This window comes from Astyanax mexicanus, chromosome 3 (genome assembly GCF_023375975.1).
Source record: "Astyanax mexicanus isolate ESR-SI-001 chromosome 3, AstMex3_surface, whole genome shotgun sequence".
NCBI lineage: Eukaryota > Metazoa > Chordata > Actinopteri > Characiformes > Acestrorhamphidae > Astyanax > Astyanax mexicanus.
Genome location: NC_064410.1, coordinates 53,700,406 through 53,722,855, shown reverse-complemented (window position 1 = coordinate 53,722,855; position 22,450 = coordinate 53,700,406). Strand labels below are relative to the sequence as shown.

Genomic DNA, 22,450 nt, shown 5'->3' with positions numbered 1-22,450 from the left:
TAAAACACTTTTCTGTGTTTTGTCATTATTACCTACATGGTCTGCATCTCTATTATTAACGCCAATTGGCTTGTAGAATTTTGCCAGTTCAGCGAGTTGCCTTTCCAGGCAAGAATTAGACTCCCCGTCAAGTGCATTTACTGTGCATCACACAGTAAATAAGCATAACAGATTCTGCTCACTTCTGCTTATTAATAAGGGTTAATCTACAGTTACAGTAGATACAGGAGACACCAGCATAATCTGTTGAACCCATACTGCTGCATGACACATTTGTATCCAAGGTGAGTCAAATTTTGGCACAACATTCATACTTTTTCTTCTTCTATTGTTTAATGGGAGTCGACAGCCTGTTCCAACTTTACATATGTGGTCTGAGAAAAGCACTTTCACACATGATCCAGCTGGCTTGGACTTAGACTTAGACTATCTCTTTGTTCAGACCAAATTTTGTTCCTTTGGTCCAGACTGAAGTTTGGACAAACAAGGTAGGAGTGAATGATGAGTGTGCATGTGAAGGATATTGGTCCTACATTTGGAAAGGCATCTTGAATAATAAATAAACAATAAACTACAAACCAATGAGTGTTAGACAGGAACATTGTTCTCTGGACTCATTAAATTGCAGTGTGAAACCAAATGTATCCGGAACAAAATGTATAAAATTTAACAAACACAAAAACCAGGGTTCGGACTCTGGTTCAGACATTCAGGTGTAAAGATGCCCTAAGCTTCTGATGAAAATGAAAAAAGCACAACTGAAGGGTAGAATGATCGTAATATAAATCCTGGGTTGTGAGCCAGATGTTAAGAATCACTAAATGCCCAAAGCTCCAGATCACATGGAGACTTTGAGACCACACAGAAAGTGACAAGTATAAACACATCCACGATAAAGAAAGACACATCAAACAAAGGCCCTGCCAGGCCGGTCTAATCCTCTGTATACTGGAACACATGGACAGAGTTAGAAAGCACAAGGGTTGTCTGCTAGGCCGTCGGGATAAGCGTAAGCATCCACGGGGCTAGAGCACGGCCCAGCGTGGAGGAGAACATGCGTCTGCCGCATGCTGGATCAGCGGGGCCACGCTGCGAACACTCATTATAGGTTTGTGGTTAAACCAATGACGACCACTTCCATGTGCACTGATTGGATTACGACTGGCCGTGTGTTTGGCCTGGAAATAAACAGAAGTCTCAAAGCATGAGCAGAAGAGCCATGTCAGCTCAGAGCACAGACAGAGTTGTAACATCCACTGCTCCAAATCTGCCTCCCTTTTACTGAGAAGTCCAGATTTCAGCTCTCTGAGGGAAGACGTATGAGGAGTGACAGAAGTAGGTCTGGGGAAGGTACACTATAGTAAACCTAAAAGCTGATGTAAACAGTTTTGCCCCTATTACAGAAGGGTGATGGAGATTATTTATAGATCTGAGTGAGGGCGCTGCAGGTCAGAGGGAAGTATTTGTGGTAATGCAAAGACCTTTCAGATCTGCCTCATTATTCCCAGCTGTCTGACAGTAAAGCAGAACTGATCGATAGCCTGGGAGCCACAAATCCATCAAGCTCTGACCAGCAGCACTTCACATCCATCTCCTCCCTAACAACTACAGACAAAAATGGAGAGAGAGACAGAGAGGCAGACAAGCAGACAGAAATGGGCAGAAAAAGAAAGAATGGAAAGTGTAGAAATGGGAAGAGAGTAAAAAATAGAGAAAGATTAATAAAGTGAGTATAAGAATTTCCCTCTGGGATCAATAGAGTATCTATCCATCCATCTATAAGGTGAAGGGGCAGAGCAAAGAAGAAAGAGAGCAGCGGAGAAAGAAAGAGAAAATGGAGAGCAAAAATGAGGGAGACCAAAAATGCCAGAAAGAATGGAGAAAAAAGAAAAAGAGCAAGAGAGAAAATTGAGAGAAAAATGGAAAATAAACATTGAGCAAATGAAGAAGGAGAGAGAGAAAAGAGAGAAATCAAAAAGGAGAAAGACAGCAAGAAAAGATGAGCCAAAGAAAGAACATTAAAAGAAAGAATGAGAAACAAAATGAGATAAAAAATATATATAAAATGAAAAGAGAAAGAGAGAAACTGCAAGAGAAAGAGATAGAATGAAGCAACCAAAAAATGGAGATATAAACGAGTGTGAACACAGACAGAAAATATAAAGAAAAATGGAGCACAAGTAAGAATAAGAGCATGAAACAGCAAAAAAAAAAAAAAAAAAAAAAAGAGTGAGAAAAAGAGAGAAAACAGAGAGAGTGAGAGTGTGGAGACGGTATGAGGAGACAGCTGGGCACCGTTTCCTGATATCAAACCCAGAGGGACTGAGGGCTGATGGGAAACTACTAGCAGTGGGCCCCGCCTGCGTGGGAGCGGGGCAGAGGCGAGGGCAGGGGCGAGGGGCAGTGGGGGAAGAAGCCGGGCGTGGAGCGTTGCGACATCCTACGTTACACCACCAGCGTCTCCCCACCCCGCCCTCTTAGGGACAAAGTGGAAACATGACTCAGAGAGAGGAGCCGAGCGCAGTCAGCTGGACCGCCCGGCACGTCCACCAGCAGCAGCGCCCGGGACAAATTAAGCACTGACTGACCCGACCAGCAAGGTCAACCTTTAACTTTTTCCCATGACTCCATAGACATGTTCGCATGACGGGCAAAAGAAGGAGGATTCCAGCAGCTATTACCATCACAAACACCCATTACAGGCACCTCAGAGAACCTCTTACATCATAGACCTTTCAAAATAGGATGTTATTAGTGTTGGAGTGGAGGGAAGAGGAAGAATCACGCCACTGAAATTCAAATTAATCAACTAGAGCTTTGAACTTGTCACTGTGATAGAGACACACTCACACAGGCTGCTGTAACCTCAAGAAAGGTTTTCAGAAAGGTCCATATGGGACAAAGATGGTACCATTGGCTAAAAACGACAAACAGCTGAATGAAAATAGCTGGGGAGAAGTTAGACTGCATTATCCTAGCTGGCTGAAAGCACAAGCCTATTTAAAACACAGGCCAAACTGTAAAAGCTTCAGCTACTGAGCCAGAGCCTCAATCTGATCAGCTACTACAGGCCCAGAAAAAAGGTTAAAAATATGTTGCGCTAAATATTATGCAAATAAAATTTATTCTGCTGAAAAAGGAAAAAAAATATATATTTAATTAATTTATACTGAACAATTACCAATTTATTTCAGATTACACAGTGTTTTTTCCATTGTAGTTGTCTCATAAAGCAAGACAAAATAAATGTAGGCCGATAAATTTACGCAGTGGTAAAAAATGTGCCAAATGGTAAAACCTGTAAAAACTTGTTTTTAGTATTCTGCCTTCAGTCAAAGTTTAATTTCAGTCGCCTTGGGTTTAGCCAAAAATGTTCATTTTGATGCAGAATAGAGATCTCTTTGGGTGTTTTAGGGGCTCCAATACTTAGGACGTCAGGGGGTTTCCAGCCCTGATAAAAAAAAAACAGAAAAGCTTGTTGGTGTTGGTGGTGATTCGGGGGGGATTATCTTGATGCACGTCTATGAGCTCTGATATGAATCAGTGAGATGATGACGATGACGAGGGCAGAACGATTCATATTGAAAATGTGCTCTAAATACAGAATAAAGACACTGTGGAAACTGTACAGTCAGATAGTTTTGATGTTATAAAATGACTAGACTGAAGTCAAAAACATATGAGCATTGGAAATGTCACTCTACACGTTTCCACCAGCTGTTCCACCAGTCATGTCCTCCACTAGGTATTACAGAAGCTCAATCTAGACAAACACACTATATAGACAAATTTATACGGACACCTACTAATTCGCTGTTAAAAATAAGGTCAGGATGTTGTATGATTACCACCCCACCTCCACAGCTCAATAGACCTCTTGCTTTTTTTTTTGCATTTTAAACTGACTTAAAATTTTTACAGAAAATTCATCATCCCACTTGCCCACACCTGGCATTAGGCATGGTGCCAATAGCTCCATGTTGATCTGCTACAGAGAGCCCTATTCTATTAGCAATACTTTTTTACAGGAAATTGGCAAGATATGTATTGTGTATGGGCATTTGAACATACACAATACATACATTTGATCGTGAATAGGTATTACTTAAAGCTAAAGTTTAAGTTTCCCTGACAAAAATGAAGCCTACACAGCGTTTAAACTGAGATTTTTCCATTAAAAAGAAAATACAGTCTAAGACTAGGCTTAATTTCAGTCCATAAAACTGAACTACACTGTACCTTACTATTTCAACTGATCTTAAATAAATGCAGCTCATAATGACATAAAAACGTAATAATTATAGAATGGCTGCCTATAGCTAAATCTGCTTAATGCTTTATTTAGTTAGCTGCACTAGTCATGATTCCCAGGCCACAGGGTATTCTTGTCAACATTCCACACAGGACCACCTTATATGGTCACAAGGAACTATGATATCACCACCCTACTCTCCTACACACATTACAGACACATAACAGAGGTCATAAAATCATAAATACATTTTACACTGTCTTTAATCCAAATCTTAATCCCAACATTATATAACATTCCCATATGTTTTTAAACTCTGCTAAATTATTTTCCAGGAACAAGCTATAAAATGGGAAAACAAGCAACAGCTGTCTGTCTGTTTTCAATAAAATGCTTGTGCACTCGAGTTCCCCCTATCAAAAACAGCTTGAGGTGTGAATTACACTCAACAGAAAGTCCATTTACAATCTGTGGAAGCACAATACCAGGAAACTTACTCAGGAATGTAAAACATTCCGTTGTTAACAGCCCAGCTTTTCTTGCGGTGGTCCATTTTTCCCTCTTTTGTTAATGACTCAGCTGCTTGCACTTCCGTTCCCCCTCCTTTTATGAAAATCACACAGAGCGTAACACTAACCAACACCCCTACCAACCCCCTCCCCCTCAAACCCCCAAAATCTTTCCTGCTGAAAAGACCAGCATGGCAAGCTTGTCAAGCTGGTTGATCAGCTTAGATTTTGAACAGAATAGTTTGCTTTTCTTGTTTGAGTTTGATGGTTTAGCTGTTCTACAAAAATGATAAGCCTAACAATAATGTAGATAACTAATACAACAAAGCTTGACCATCCTGACTGACCAGCATGTCAAGCAGGACCAAGCTGGGTGACAAGCTGGGTGACGAGCATGAACAAAATTAGATTTAAATGTATTTGAATGCAAGTATTCTGGCCAACAACTAGCTAGCATATAGGTCAAGGGAAAGTTTTTGGTTGATCAAAAAGTCTGTCTGTCAGCATAACCAGCAAGACCACACTAGTTGACCAGTTGAGTGACCAGCATAATTGCACTTAAATTTATGTAATTTGTCATGCTTGGTCTTGCTGGTCAACCAGCCGGTCCAGCAAAAGAGCATGCATGATGACCAAGCATGACTAAATCAAATTACTTTAAATGTAAGTATGCAGGTTAACCAGCTGGCTTACCAGAATATGGTATGTTTTAGCTGTATGACCAGCTTTTCACCAGCAAAACCAAGCTGTTTGGCAAGCATAACCAGCAAGATCACACTGACCAGAATGAATGTAACAAACACTACACTGGTCAAAGCTGGATAACCAGCAAGCCTACCAATATAGGCTATGTTTTCAGCTGGGGGATCATGTGTGCATCCACCTTGTCAAAAGCTGGATCTAAATTCCACTTCCAAATCATCCAGCACTGTTGATGTTCCAGTGTTGTATCACCTGAACCCACAGCACAGTCCCTCTCCTGAGACAAGCTTCCCTGGTGTAGATGATCAAATTCTTCAGTCATGTGCGAGTGGGAGGAGACAAAGAGGCGCATCCTACTTCCTCCACTAGGCACAGACGCTCAGAGAAGAGAAGCAGACCTCAGGGAGTTCAGGAATTCTGGCTTCCTGTAAGCGGCTCGAGGCAAAAGGGAGCTAAAAGCAAGGGCAGAAGTGCCTTAGAAGAGCTAGACACCCCCACTCCCCACCCTACCTTCAGCACTAAGTATGGGGGGCATAGCTGAGGAGGTGTCCCCTGAAGAGCAATGGCAGACATGCCGTTTCCCAGTCAGATTAAAGGATTACTGCATGCAGCCAGAGCTCCAAGCGTGGGCTCCTTGATGAGGGCATTGCCAGTGGAGAGCACTAATCCTGGGTTAGGCCATCCCCAGGGACCACTGCAGACAGTGCTCTGCATCCCAGAACAGCTACACTGCAATATCTGAGATCAGACCACTTATATTTAGTTGATCTGATATGTACATAACTCATTTCCAAGAATGTGATGGTAACCAGAATTTAAGGTAGAGTTTACAACCCAGTTCCTCACACTTGTACTCAGCATACTGTTCTTTAGATAAATGAATATTCAGCAATAGTCTGTTTCTATATTTTTGTTTCAATAGAAAATCTCAACTCAAAATGCTGTGAAGTCAAAAATAAGTTTAATCCCTGTCTATAAACTACTGTCCCATAGGGTTTAGCAGAGTTCTAGAATATATAGCACTGTGAATAGAAATTCTCTAATGATATAGATATGTACTATTTACTATATATTCCTTTCTACTGAAAATATCATACATCACTGTAATGTATCATTGCTGTCACTGGAGGGGAAACTGCATTTAAATTTTTGCAGTTTGGCCCTTTGATATAATCGAATATGGCAGCTCAAACAACTCAAATAGCCAAGTGAAGATACAAGGTTTGTGTGTGACAGTGAGGATATGATGTAACCTTTTACCGATTTTCCCAGAAAACAGTGTGTCATACTGTGCCAGAAACCACGATAGCAAGCTAAGTGAGAATGAATTAACTTAACAGGTTTTGACGCAAGCATGAGAGGATACTGGCATTGTTCCATTGCTTTTGAGCTGTATTAGCCTTTTACTTCCAGTCTGTGAGAAAATTAAAAAAAAATAATGACAAAGAAGGGTGGGGGGGGGGGTCTTCTTTGTAATTTTTTTTTAAATGTTCACACAAACTGGACACATCTGAATACAACTAATGATGTAAAGTGCATAAAAACACAATAAAAACAAATATAAAAGTGTGTGGCAATCTAAAACCCAGCATTACCGTAATTCAACCACACAACATCCTCTCAAATCAGTCACCACCTTTTCCTACATGACTAAAACTCCTCCTTTCATAACTTTGTCTTACACAACACATGAAATGGGCTTGCACAACATTCCACTGTCAGCATACTTACATCCGTGATACGAGGCCGGCGACCCTTCTGACCTCCCGTATTCCTCAGAGTAACTGGTGGACAGGTTAGGCTGGCTGGATCCGCGGCCAAAGTTGATCTGGTGGTTGCTGCCAACGCTGGTGGCCACCTGAGCCATGCGCTCCTTGGTCTTCAAGGCCTGAGAGCGCTCTCCCTTCAGCCGGTCGTCGTCCTTCAGCAGCACCACCAGCTGCTTGGACTTCTCCCTCACGTTGATGCCCTGGTCTTTGCCATCACGGTCAATGTACTGAAAATCTTTGAGAGTCTGGATAGCAAAGATGTTCTCTTTGCACTGCAGGGCCACACGCTCCGAGCCAGTCTTGATCAGGTAGTCCAGCAGCGTCAGCGCTTTATAAACGTGCCGCCAGTTCTTGCCGTGGTCGTTTAGCCTCTTCCAGATCATGCTCATGATTTCAGAAAAGGCCACCACATTGTAAGTGAGGTCGGAGATTTCCGACATCAGCGAGCTGGAGGGGCCCCATGGGTCATTGGAGGTCGCTTCTCTGACCTTTTTCTCTGCCTCTGAATAGTTATTGACCACATTTTTCATCTGCCTCCTGATGGTAGAGCTCGGCATGGTGAAGTCTTTGTTATATCCTTGAGAATTACACGAAAGAGAAACTTTTATTCCACAAAAACAAGAAAAAAAAAAAGGCAGCACTCTTTCTTCAGTTCTCAAAGCCAAGATCAGGTTCCAAAAAAGTTCAGCTTCTGCAAGTCCAAAAGTGTGTTCCCTGCTTCAACAATTCCCGGAGTTACTCTGTGCCTGTTAAAACCATTTCCACACAGTGTAGGGAGTCAGCATGGCGAATTCCTCCATTACCTGGAACAAAAAAACAAGCAGTACAGAGTTAAGAGCGGACTGAAAAGACCAAATGTTAATTAATGTTTAAAAATGAAAAATGAATTGTCTGAAAGTTCATTTGGTTACTCTATACACCCACAGGCCTTTTAAAAACACATATTCCACAAAGATGAACTCATCAGCAGCCCATTCGACATTTCTCTTCTTTTTGAAGTCGTCGTTAACGTAAGCCAGAATGGGGTTACGCTGATACGCTTGGGGCAAAACTCTTGCCCTTTGCGTCAAAGCTGCACATGCAGCTAACATCTAGCGAGCACATTTCCTGACAGCACCAGCAGCTCCTTGCCGTTAAAACAATCCCCCCCAGTCAGATAAAAAGAAATGGGTCACAGCTGTGCACTTTCCAAACACTGAACGTGTAGTAGGCTTCCATCCAGGTAGTGAAACACTACCAGCACACATACACATACACAGACACACACACACACACACACACACACACACACACACCCCACATGCGCAGAGGATCATAGGGTGGCTCAGTGCCTGACGTGGTTCCTGTTACAGTAATACAACACTCCTCCTGCATGTGGAGAGACGTTTCGTTTCTCAAAAGCAGCTCCTGTGTTCTCTTCTTCCAACAGAACAGGCTGTGGTGCTGACCTCAAGTTCATTACTGTGAAACAAAATGACTGAAGACTGTGGTTAAATTATTAAGTCTACAGAAATGCAACTTTGTGTGTGTACTTAAAACACATCTAACAACACAAGGTTTATTTATCAGTCAATTAATCTTTATGTAGAAAATATTATAAATTATTTGGCACCTAGTTTATTGTATTTTTGAATAGTTTAATAGTCTATTTTAAGGCCTATGATGTTAACTGACACTAGGGACAATAATGCAGTGGTGAGCTTACATACAGGATCTAAGGGGCTAACACAATCTTATTGGACAGGTGGAGCAGTTTAGATGAAGGGTGGGACTATTTTATTACAGTATCAATCTACTGTAATGACTGGGGAACAAAATCATAGTTACATGCTTAGTTTACACATGGTTACTTAATGCACATTGAGCAACAGGATTTATAAAAATAAAATTGTAGGGCTCCAAATGGCTAAGCAGGCAAAGACGCTTACACTATGGCCTTAAGATCGCGAATTTGAATCCAGAGTCATGCTGCTCTGCCATCAGTAGCCAGAGCCCGAGAGAGGTCAATTGACCATATTTGCCCCTCATCACTACCATTGTGATGCTGGCCAGCAACAACGTCTGTTGGCTAATGTATAAGAGCTGGGAATCTGGTGGTCTTCTCCAGGCATGTTCTCTGTAAGAGAGAATTAAATCTTCTTCCTATCCAGTACTGTGTGAACTACCAAAGCTGCTGCACTTCCATATGTTTGAAGAAATGCACAACAGCATGTAAACTTGTGTATTTCAAGGAAGCAGCTATCTTTAGCACAGCACAGGAAAAGGCTGAAAAGTAAACTGCCTCATAACGAGCAGATTTGCATATTTCCCCCCAAACTGGAACAGGATTTCAATCTGACTAACCAGAAATGCATTTGACTACCAAGTGTTAACATGTGGTAAAGATCTCATCCAAAGAAAATTCAGATTGTGATAGGGTGTAAACTTTCAATGCAGCATTTTAAAGAAACTGGTTGACAAATAATTAGGTAGGTCCTAAAATTTGGACACAGTCTACCTAAAAGTAATTTTACTTCAGTATTAATTTACAACACTTTAACATAAAATATGTAGTTGAATTATCTATGAAAACACAAAGATCTCATTGCATACTGGTCAATACACAGCATTAAGAAACCCTGATTGAATGGGGTGGGGGCTGCAACTACGCATTTTTTAATGACCGCACTCTTTGTCCAAACCAAAACCCTGCCAATAATGATGTGTAATGACTTGTTAAGCTTAGAGCCATAAGCTGGTGAAGACACGGGGCAGCAGCCAACAAAACAAAACTTGGCATGTCCTATAAATTCATTAAAAGTCACTGAAATGCGACTCCTGCAGCCCTGCTGAGCGGCCATACAGAGCAACCTCCGCAGCGACCCCCCACACCACCTCCCCCCTGAGTCTGCATACACATGAATACAGCCAGGCCCTAATGAAACATCTGCTGCTTTAATCACCTATTGAGGCCCAGCACACAAGAGGAAGAGAGGGGCAACTGTATCAGTGCCGGAACAGAGCTCCAGCAGCCCTCGCTCTGATCGGGGGCCCAGGAAGCACAGCACACAGGCAGGGTCTGTTCAAGGATCTAGGCCGGGCAGCAGCCTCCTCCATACTAAAGACCACGTCAGGTCTGAGCCCTGCCAATATCAGGGCAACTCAGTGATTGGTGTTGAAAGAAGGCCAAAAACTGGGTAGAATGGGACCAGTGAGGAGTGAAGTGAGGATGTGCGCTGGTTAGGGCGACTTCCCCTCCCAGCCCAGCAATGAAGAGAAACGAGGATTCTCAAAAATAAAAGGTGCTACAATTGGTTCTTAAGGTGATACCAATGAAGAATTAAGAATTAAGATATGTGAAGATGTCTTTATGGAACCAAAAGTGGTGCTGCTATGGTATATCTCAACAGAAACTTTGATAACAGCTTTACTCTTAGGAGTGAGATGATATCCACTTTATTCGGCCACACCCACTTTCCAGCCCTAGTTTATTCTCCCTTTGGGTACAAATTTAAAGTAATTTTATATTATCAAATGGTTTATGGTTATATCAAATTTAAAATGAACACGGTCTGGAGTAGCTACTGCTGTGGACACTGCTTGTTAGGGGTGGGAATCGTTTACTATCTCACGATTCGATTCGATTCCGATTTTGGGGGCCACGATTCGATTCAAAATCGATTTTTGATTCAAAACGATTTGAATTATAAAAATTTCTGCTTCTGGCTTATGAATCTTATTGAAAAAAAAACCTCCATAATATACACTGGTCCTGGAGCAAGTAATGTGTTACAAAAACAATAAAATGTGCAGGAATGTGGGTCCTCAGTGACAGAGAAATCACTGGGATATCACAATGACGTTAATGAACAATAAATAAATAATAAATAACACTGCTTTATTACCAGGCTACTAGCGGTGGTGTGTAGGTGACGCTGCTGGGCTGATGTGATGATAGCAGTGAAGCGCTAAAGTTCAGGAGCAGCTGCTGATTAACTAGTTAACTTTAAGGTCGTTGTATTTCTTCAGAAAGGGGGCAGGAGGTGGAGAAATTAATTCATATTGTCCATTCCTTAATTCCTCTGTGATGAGGAGCTGAAATTAGCTCTGATTAGCTTATTGTTATTTTTCCGTTCCGCCTTAAATGCTGCAGCCCGCTGCCACCTGTAGCGTTATTTAAGGTGGAACTGGAAAGTTAGCTAGTTAGCTAGCTAACAGTTACTGAAACTAACTACTAGCGATCTTTTTTATGCTTGTTATGAAGCATTCTGCCATAAAACATTGAAACTACACGTTAATCTAAGGTAATATAGTGCTTGTTCTGCCATCTTACCGGTGATTCTCAAACACCTACGCTCTGTGTGTGTCTGGAAGATCTCCGTTTGAAGGGACAAGCCCTATCCCCAGGGTTGCCAGGTCCAACAAAAATACCCAGCCCAAAATCAGTCTAAAACCCGCCCCTCAGAATCGATTTTGGGACATTTTAAATCGATTCTGAATCGTAGTAAATGAGAATCAAGATTCTTATGTGAATCGATTTTTTGGCACACCTCTACTGCTTGTAGTCATTCCAGCAGGCTACTGAACCAGGTTTCCCCATGTTACTTACATCCACCACCTTCCAAAGAAGAAAAGCTGCGTCAATGGTGGAAAAGAACATCCACCCAAACGCGTATATTGCTGTTCATATTCATTTTTGTGAAGAGGAAACTTAGTAATGAAGTTTTGATGAAGCAGACGGCATTGCGTGCTTTTAAATCTGTCAGGTAAAACATTAGCCTAAGAGTCCTTTTTCATAGCTGAGCCATTCTCTGGGTAAGGATGTTCTTGTTTTGGTTTCCTTTCTACAAAAGGCTAAGAACAGATATGTACTTTTGGGAAGATGTTTTAAGTTTGGCATCTCCAACCACAGACGCAGCTCCTCTTCTTAGGAAGGCAGTGGATAAGATATGGTTCCACAAACACTCCACAAAAAAAACTTTGTCTTACATTCATAACAAAATTCTCATTTTCCAGTTATTGTGACAACCTTTGACTGAGCATATTGTATTAGATCAATGTAATATCAGTGTAATAGCTGCCATTAAACCAGTAGTTCATTACAAGGATACCACCTACTCTTGTCAACAGCGAAAAATAAGGTTGATACTGTGAAAAAGAGAAAACGAAGGAAAAAAGAAACGAACTTAAGTTCTAGACAAACTGATCCACTTTAAATTACTAAAGCAGCTGTACTATAAAGAGTCTAGCACTGGGAAGAGACCCGGAACACACCACTCACAGACAAAATGATGACTACATTGGTCATTTTAAAGACTAAACACTGAACAGTGCACACACACTGATTTCATAAATTCTCCACATCAATCTACTTTAGATTCATTCAGAGATGTGGAAGTGGCTGATATGGCGTTTATCGGTATTCTGGCTGACTCATAATGGCTGCCTCTATCAGAGAAATCTTTTGCTTTCAGAGAATCAACGTGAGCTCAGTAACCAGAAACCCTTAACGTCTGAGTGGCTTCATTTCATATAATGAGCAGAATGCTGCAGGGTCCTTAAAAGACACAAATCTGTGGACATGGACATTTTTAGCACCAATAGGGATTTTGTGTGCTGTAGCTAAGATTTTGCATCTCAGCTTGATGTAGAACACTGATATTCACATATCTGTACAATTGAGGCACCCCCTACCTAACTATTTGGTTATTCTAGACTGCACATTATAGACTAACAGCAAATTCATTTTGGATACATTATTAGATATGAGGTTACTTACATCTTGCATTTGGGCTAGACCTAACAAGCAATTGTGCCTGAATGAGTAAGCATTTCATGCCCAAATACCTTTCTATGGAATCTGTACTAATACCTGCTTATTCAGGGCTAAACAGCTAAGATTTGGTCACTTTAATGTCAGCTTTGTCAGCTAAGGTTTGTGCTTCTGGAGAAATTTACACCACTGTGCTCAAATTGTTTCAGTGGTGAATGCTGACATAAAAGAAAGCCTAGCGGAAAAATAAAAATAAAAGTCTCTAATCTAAAACTGATATTATACAAGCTAAATGACATCACAATAACTGCGTTCAGCAAAGATATCAAAGCGGATTCACATGAAACAAGACTATTTTTGGTTGAGGTCACAGACAGGAAGACAACAAATGGAAACGGCAGAGAAAGGGGAAAAACACAAATGAGAAAATTTAATTTAAGTACCAAATCATCAACAGTCTTCAAGCTCTCTGATTACACAGAGCATCACTCGTTGTAGGCTAGACTAAACATGGCCAACTTGTAGGCCATCTAAAAGCAATAAGTGTCTAGTCAACAGGAACTGAATCCCTACCGATCCATAACAGCCCCTCAGTATGACTGTGAATACTAATATCACTGGCTAAACTGCCGCACATCCTGGGGAGTGCGAGTACAACTGCATGGCACAGGTGCAGAGGACAAAGTGCCTCAATACGATTCAACCTTGACAAAGAAAAATGTGTGTGACAAGTGCCAACAAGCCTTCGCGGCTCCATTATAAAGGAGCTGTGAAAGGGCATGTGGGGACAAAGTGGGATGAAGAAGAATCAGCAGAAGTAGGTAGTCCTGGATAGAGATCTGAGCATAAACTCTCACCACACCCCTTTACCAGACAATCTAAAAGGAAACAAATGTGGGCCTTAGAAATAAACACTAATCACGATAATTGTGTCTGCTGAAAAACCAAACAAAACATAACCCAGCTGGATTAAGACATATGAATTTGTGTTATAGTGCTGTGGTATAATCTGAAGATAGACCAGCTGGTTGTGTCACTGTTCTGAAACTTTTCCAAGCCAGAGCAGGTTTCCTGGGAACCCAGCGTAAATATATCTGGTCACAAGTTCGGCAGTTTTGCCTTTGCCAAATCACACCATGCCAATGTCTCAGCTGTACAGGGCAGCCCATGAAAACCTTTTGAATTAGATGAATGTTCGATCTTCTTCTCAACAAGTCTGAGAGATCAAGAGAGGGCCAAATTGCATACCATTTTATTTTCCGTTTTAAGTTATACGAAATAATTCTAATATCAATACAAAAAAAAATAAAAATCACAGTAAAATTGCCCCAAAAAATAGAAAATGTATGTATGAAGTTAGAAAATCTAAAAAATGTTTGCAAAATGCTACAAATAACATGTCTTAAAATACCACAATAATTATATAATAATCCTATAATCTTTACTGTGACCGTTTCTATCACAATATATATTGATATTTAATTATTGCCCAGTACAAGATTAAGGTAAAATAATTGAACACCTAAAACTGAAGAAATGCTTCAAAAAAATCCTTCTGGAACAATATGCTTTGAAAAGAATAATCTTGGGTCTAGTCCTAATGTTTTGTATCAACAGCAAGAATTCCCTCCTTGTACAGCCACCCTTAAAAAGTCACTCTATCTGATGGTAGATTCTTTACTTTGACACCGGTTGCGGTATGAGCTACCTGTAGGTCCCACAATGATATTAAGTTTGTTTGAGTTTTTTTCATGTATCTCTTGGGCTGATCTTGTAGGGACATCATGGTCTGGTCATTTTGGCAGTTGTTTCATATGTAAATAATTTAGCAGACACCTAAATTACTGATATCTAGTTGTTTTCAGTCATCTTTTGATCTTGCTATAATGATTTACTCCCTTTACCAAACAAGAACAAGGTAAACAAACTAAACTAAATGTCTGTGCTTTAAATAATGCTGCATTTCATTTGTTTCCAGAGATCAGAATTTATTCATGTTCAAAGTTAAAACAATGTACTGGAATGCACCAACAAGCTGGAATAACAAGATATCTCCAACAATCTGAAAATGTCATCACAGGATCTACAGGTAGCTCTTACCACAGCTGATACAGATGACCACCAAATGTCTATAGGATAAAAATGTTTACAAAAAGGACAGAAAAGTGTCCCCCCTTTTTCAAATAACTGTGGTTTCAGTATCCACAGTTAATCTCCCTCTGCATCACAAAAGCACCTCTTACCCGATTGTCTTCCCCAAGACCCTGTATGTCATGTAAAACAATGCGAGCCAGCGAGGGATGGGATCGAGTTGAACAAGCATGTGTCACAAATCAATGGTCACGCAACAGAAAAATATCCTTCATACATGGGTGTGTCCACCTAGTGACATGTAGACAGGCCAGGCAAATTCACAACAAAACCACTTTAATGCACTTTAGTGTAAATAACTTGGCAATAATTGAGAATAGCGTCCTAATGCCACTGTGTTTCACTAAGCTAGTAATAAAACTAGGGCTGGACAATAACTTAATATCAATAAATCACAATACAAAAATGTCTCAATAATAAATTTCAACATTTCAAAAATATGTTACTTACAGTATCTGTCGCTGGCTAATGTTTATTATGGGATGCATTGCATGAATTGGCAAATTCAGTTTTCAGACGTCTGTTGTGGTCCTTGGAAGTTTTTTTTCTGTAGATTTTATACTGCACGTGTTTAATTGATAGCATAATTATATCAAATTAACTGAAATAAGAAGTACTGTTATGTAAATTCTAGACATTATCACCCAACCCTACCCACTAAAACGCTACTAACTGAACAAAAACAAGTTAAAGCTGATTTAATGAGCAGGTCTGCCTGCACAAAGTTCTAAAAAGATAATATTTAAGTTAATAAACATAAAACATATGTAATATGTAATATTGTAGTTATATTAGCTAATACATTAATAATAGATAAAGATAAGCAACTGGTCCAGCCACAGCACTAAGAAAACAGCTCACTCATCACTACGTAGCTAACATCCAATGCAGCATAGCTTGCTAACCTAGCTAGCTGTCTACATGTCTGGATAAAAGTCACATTAAAAAGTTATTAAACTCACCAAAAAACTAATCTGACGATTTAGTAAAGTTGGCAAACATTCACCGTTCAAATTAAATCGCTACCCATTGCATTTTAAATTACTATAAAATCTAAAAGGTAACTAGTTAACACCCTTAGCTTAAGTAGCAGGCTAACTACCTTAGCTAAAGCTAGCTTTGTTATATTAAGCTAAGCCAGCACAACAGTTTACAACAGTTTACAGGCTAATAGTAAAATGAGTAAATATTTATTTTAAAGAAATATTTTATTCAAAACATTTAGATAACTAATTTAGCTAAGCAAAGTTCATAGCTATTCGTTGGCTAGCAAATAAACAAGTATGAAGCTAGCTAAGCTAAGCTTACACTTTAGCCAGCACGAGAAGTTCTCGAAGCGGCTAAACCGCTAACGCTAGCCAGCTAACAGTAGTTGCTGTATTATCGGAATTTTAAGATAAAAAGGAACTACATGTGAATTTTCTTTAATCTTTAAGAATATTTGACATTTTAACTAATTCATAAAACAGAGGAGAAAACGTTAATTAGCTAATGGCTATTTATATTCATATCTGTATAAATAGCGTCGATTCAGTTAGCCAACATAGCTTAGCTAGTCAGCTGTGTTACTTAAGCTAGCTAGTTAGTTAATTGTAGTTCTTTTACTGCCAGATTTAAACCTACAAGCTATTTCATTTAACTAACTAGTTAAATAAGCAACTAACGAGTTAAATAAATAAATAAATAATCTATATATCTAGCTAAATATCAGCTAGCTAACTAGCTGTCTAATTACTTATCTGCGCCTTTTAAAACGAGTTAAGCAAGTTCACAGCTAGGCTAGCTAGCTAAACCAGCAAGCTAACGCTGGCTGGCTGGTGCTTGGTGGAGATGTCTCCGAACTGGGAGTGAGTCGGCAGTCATTTGTAGTTAGTTATATGTTTTACAGAATATTTTCCAACAGATCAATAGACTGTTAGCTATTTTTAATATATTACCAGACAAAATGTGTAGCACTAGTAGCTAAACTGCACACTTTAAAATAAAGGTGCTCTTTAAATAATGCAACAGAGAAATACTTATTTTTCAAAAATAAACTAGTTAACCTAGCTAGAGAACTACCATGTTTGTAGACGAGGTTACTTTATAGTTAGCTATTAAAAGAAACTCTTAAAGGTGTGATGAACCTCAAAGATTGAGGTAACGTTAATATTTTCTATCCATTTAAACTCATTTAACCTAGCTAAATTAGTTAGCTAAGCTAGCACTCCCAAAAACAAAGGTGCTACAAATGGTTCTTTAGCTAATGACACAAAACAACAACTTCTTGTTCCATGAAATAGGTTAACTAAGTGGTTAATAGCAGCCAGCTAGATAATAAAAGCAATTTTAAAGGTCTGAAGAATCCCAAACTAGATGCAGTGCTAGCTTACGCTAGATCTGCTTTGTATAAAACTCTAAACTTAGCTCTTTCAGCACTCTTCGCTAGCTTAAACAAAGCTGCTACAAATGTTTTTTTGAACATAACCAGAAAACAACATGTTTCATTCCATAATGTGAGAATGAGAACCCTTTTAAAGGTTTAAAGAGCCTCAAACCTGGTGTGATTTGGTTTTGTGAGCAGGCAGCAGTTGGGAGCACAAGGAACCAGCTGGAAAACAAAACAGTAACTTACCAAGCCTTTCGCTGTGTTGCTTCAGGACTCCGTGTTCGTCCGGGAATAACGCCCGGCATGCGCACCGGCCCGGTATAAAAGGAAAAATCGGTTATTGACTGAGATTTGCACAACTTTACTGAGTTATTCCGCTCGCTAAGGCAGTGTTAGTGTTTATGTAAAGGGCTGGCAGGCGGGCGGGCGGCAGCAGCAGCTCTGAAATCCGTAAAAGAGTGACACCCACTCCGACCAACATGGCGGACTGTAGCTGATAGATCGACTGGGAGAGAGCGGTAAAGGGTGTGACCAACTGAAACACTACAGACACTAAAGTCAATAAAAAATGTATTTTTTTTACTAATTATCTCATATCCACAGAGATGGCGAACGATGTAACTAGTAAATGTACTTTCAGAAACGCCCTCAATGCTGTCCAGTAAACTTTACATCAATCCAACTCTCAGAGTTTCATTTAGAGAGCAGTGAGGCTGGTCTGTGGGTGTATATCACCCCCCACAGGTTCAACTGAGCCTTTTAAATTAAAGAGAAATTTAGTGAGAAGCTTTTTACAAGAGTTTTACAAGACAGACAATTTTAATAAACATAGGACTTTAAATAAACTTTATTTATAAAGCGCCTTATACAACACAAAGTAGCACAATCTAAACAATCTGCTTGTAAGACAAACAACCAAGAGAATATAAAACATTAAGTATCAGAGCTTTTTTAAATAATTTCATATCTAATTTTTATCCAATTTTCACAGCCCACTCATTAGGACTACCCCTATCACTAGTAAACACCAGGTGGGTGAAGACTAGCACATGCCTCCACATGCCACACAAGTGAAGTCAGCCATTGCCTCTTTTTAAACTGCTGTTGATGCAGCATAGCCAAGTAGCATCACAGTGCGCTCGGAGGAAAGTGCAGCGACTCGGTTCCAATACATCAGCTCACAGACGCCTTGTGCTGAGCGCCATCACCCTCCAGTAGCCGATGGCAAGCTACATGAACAGGCTTCGAACCAGCAATCTCCTGATCATAGTGGCAGCGCTTAGCCCGCTAGACCACTCAGAGTCCCATTGAATATTAGAGCTAACTACACTGCCTGGCCAGTCTTACCCTGGATTTAACTTAATTTATGTAAATGATCTGGTGTGGCTGCAGTTGATCAGGTCTAGGTTCAGCAACAGTATGTGCTGAAAGAATGAGGTCAGCTGACTACCTAAATATACTGAATATAGACCAGGTTAATTCATCAGTGGATTTTTTTCTTCCCTGATGGCACAGGTTATACCAAGATGACAATGGCAGGGTTCATGGGGCTGGAATTGTGAAAGAGTGATTCAGGGAGCATGAGATCATTTTTACACATGCATTGTTCACCACAGAGTCCAGACCTTAACCCCATTGAGAATCTTTGAGATGTGCTGGAGAAGGCATTAACAAGCTCAAAGTAGCTCACATTTTATTGGTATAATTTCGAGAGCCCTGACATTTAAAAGACAAAAACAATGAGTAAATGCAAAATTAGGTAAATTAGTTAATCTATACAAAGTCAAAATTAAGACCTTTAGTATTACAGAAATGGATCATTTGTTTGATAGTTTTAAATGACTTAGTGATGGTAAGAATTTTGAAACAAAATTCAATTAATTGCGTTTGATTAAACATTAATTGCTAAGAATAATTAAACTAGAAACATTAATGCTTTATTACTAGAGCCTATTTGCATTAAATCATAACTTAGTTTTGGTTTCTATTTTCCAGTTATGTAAAATAAAAGGCCTCAACAAGCTGCACATTATTACTAATACATTCTGGAAGAACATTTCTATCAATGTGGAATGGTTACAAAGCCATTTCTAAGACTCTGGGGCTTCAGCAAACCACAGTGTGAGCCATTCATTTCAAGGGGGGAAAATCTGTTGCAGTGGTGAATCTTCCCAGAAGTGGCTGGACTACCAAAATTCCCCCAATAGTGCAGTAAGGACCTATCCCGGAAGCCTCAGAATATCCCAGACAAACTTCTAAGTATATCTCACAGGCCTTGAATGCCTCAGATAAGGCCAGTGTTTGTGATTCCACTATTAGAAAGAGACTGAGAAAAATTGGTCCCCGGTAAAGAGGTGCAAAATATTAAAGGCACTGCTAACCAAGAAGAACAGAAAAGCTCACCTCACACTTCATCACCTTATAAGAACAACAAAGTCAGAAAATCATACCAACTGGCAAACAAGTTGATGATATGTGTTGGTGTAGGGATGTAAATATGAATATTTGATGTCTTGTTTTAATATATGTCTATTATTTCTTTATTTAAATATATATACAGTAATATGTTTAAAGTCTACCTAAATATATGTAAATAGTTCAATTTAGTACAATAAAAGCTTTTGTATTTTTTGGTAAATGAAAGTAGTTCATTTTAGCACTCTTAATCATTAGCACACTGTAGCATAATATAGCATAAGTTGAGTATACTTGAGTCTACCTTTTCACTTGGGCAGTCACACATACAGTATCTGCACAGTTTTAAGAATAATAACAGTACATTAGCTTTATTCTGCACACTGTGTGCTTCTTTTAATACATATAAAATATCTGGCATGCAAAAACAATGTCACAATAAATATTTATTAATATTTTATTCATATTTACTAAACCTTTGTAGAATCATACAATGTTGAATAAAAAGGGAACATAATTTGTAGTTTATTACTGTTATTATGTTGAACAGTAACACATTGATCGAAACATAATGCTATTTTGATTTAACCGTGATATGATGCTGATTACAGTGCCCTCCATAATTATTGGCACCCCTGGTTAAGATGTGTTCTTTAGCTTACTCTTTTTTTTCATCATGGTCCTATATTATTTAGAAAAAAATCAATAATATAGGACCACGATGAAGAAAGAGAAAGCTAAAGAACACATCTTAACCAGTGGTGCCAATAATTATGGAGGGCACTGTGAGTTCCAGATGGGATGCTGGAGTTTTTATTATCCAGGATTGCTTATTTTAGACTCTTTTGCTTGTAGTGTTGTTCATTATACACTTAATGCTGTTTTTATGCATTACTTGCTCATGCAGTGTGTTATTATGGAAATAGCAGATGGCAGTCTTGGATTTAGTCCAGTGTGGTATAGGAACCGGTTCACTCTGATCAGGAAGCTGCAGGTCTGTAGCTGCATTTACTGCTGTTGATCAGTAGAGGGCTGCATCACATAGGTGATCTGTAGAAGTGTATAAATGAGTAGGTGTAGTGTATAGTGTGGAGTTGTATATGCCCACTGTGTTTCTTTGTAGCTCTGGTCCTATATAGTTGCTGTAATACAGGTACTAGAATTAATCAGAGGTAAAAAAAAAAAAAATATGTTTGAAGTAGTCTGCAACACTGGCATTAGTGAACTCTAGTTGATGGTTGTTCAATCCTGGTACTGGTGTCTCCCTGCCCTGCATGTTTATGGCTTCTCCTGCTCCCAACACACCTGATTTAACTAATCAACTCATCACCTAGTCCTATTAGACCTATAGTGGGTGTGTTAAAACAGGCAATCCTCTAAAATGTGTTGGGCCTGGGCATGGGCGTGGTAGTGGGGGGAAAAATGGACCTGACTACCCAGGGCCCAAGTAGGGAGAGGGGCCCATAAAAATCCTGATTTATTCATTTATTTTTAAGTGGTATTTTTATTATTGAATTGGGCCCTCTAATTAACTATTTATTAATTAATCTATCAAAAATTATTGATAACATCTACTGAGAGAATTAACTTTAGTTACAGTCCTCTCAACATATGGGACATTCTGGGAGCCCCCTCCTGGAGGCGCAAGATGGTTTGGTCCGCCCGACAGCGACCCGGCTACAGGTGTACCGTCAGTGAGCCCAGATTAAATGACCTGGGGGGCTAGAGACTTCATGCTGCCCCTAAAACAGAAATCAGGTTATCAGAAGAAGAAAGAAAGAAGGCAGAGTGAGGGGAGGCAGCTATTGACGGCTTTCTTTCCCAAAGGTGAACAGAGTTTGCTTGTTATGCTAAGTGTAATTAAAGTTAATGTAGTCCTCTCCACACAGCTGCTGCTGATGTCTGTAGGCTCACGTGAAGCCGTTAGCTTAGCAAGTTACCAACCAGGCGGCTGCTGCTGTAAGAATAAAGGTAATTATGAGCCGCGTAAGGTTAGATATCGACATTAACCGGTCTTAGAAACTCCCCCTTACGTTGGTATGTTGGTTCAAGAGAGAGAGAGAGATTTATTTTAAGTTATAAGTAAGTTATTATTTTGGTTCAGTGCGTGTGCTATAGCCTATTGTCTACTAACACAGCAGAGCTGAAAGAGAAACAGTGCTTAGACTTAATAAATGATCCACCTAGCAATATTTCTGCTGCATATATCAACATGTAAATAGCCTACCAATATCTCTGTAGGTGCGAGTACACACTAGTAATATATTAAACAATAAAGCAACTGATTATTTTTGTCTGGTAAAAAGCCTTAGCATTGCAGTGCAGTGCTTAAAAGCTATTATCAACGCTCAATAAATTCATGATGTTACCAAAGCCAATGAATAATCATGTTAAATAACTGTGATCTCAATATTAATCAAAAATAATTGTGATAATGATTTTTGCCATATATTTTTGCCAGAGATTGTAGCTTAAAACTTTATTAATGCTTTTTATTTTAGATAAATACCGCTTTTTTGCTCACGTTCTTCA

At 39.5% G+C, this 22,450-nt stretch overlaps 1 protein-coding gene across 4 annotated transcripts in view; it reads right to left on the bottom strand.

The window, feature by feature from the left end:
- The window catches only part of epn2 (epsin 2), a 31,398-nt gene extending 13,360 nt beyond the window's left edge, over positions 1 to 18,038 (bottom strand). Inside the window, exons 1-2 of one of the 4 annotated variants that reach the window (XM_049475489.1) lie at positions 17,750 to 18,038; positions 7,195 to 8,035 (exon numbers count right to left, since the gene is read on the bottom strand). In XM_049475489.1, the coding sequence (XP_049331446.1) occupies positions 7,195 to 7,789 (595 nt within the window). In that variant the 5' untranslated portion in view covers positions 7,790 to 8,035; positions 17,750 to 18,038. The other 3 variants (XM_049475486.1, XM_049475488.1, XM_049475487.1) reach the window with 3 other exon arrangements.
- Between the last annotated feature and the right edge of the window lie 4,412 nt (positions 18,039 to 22,450).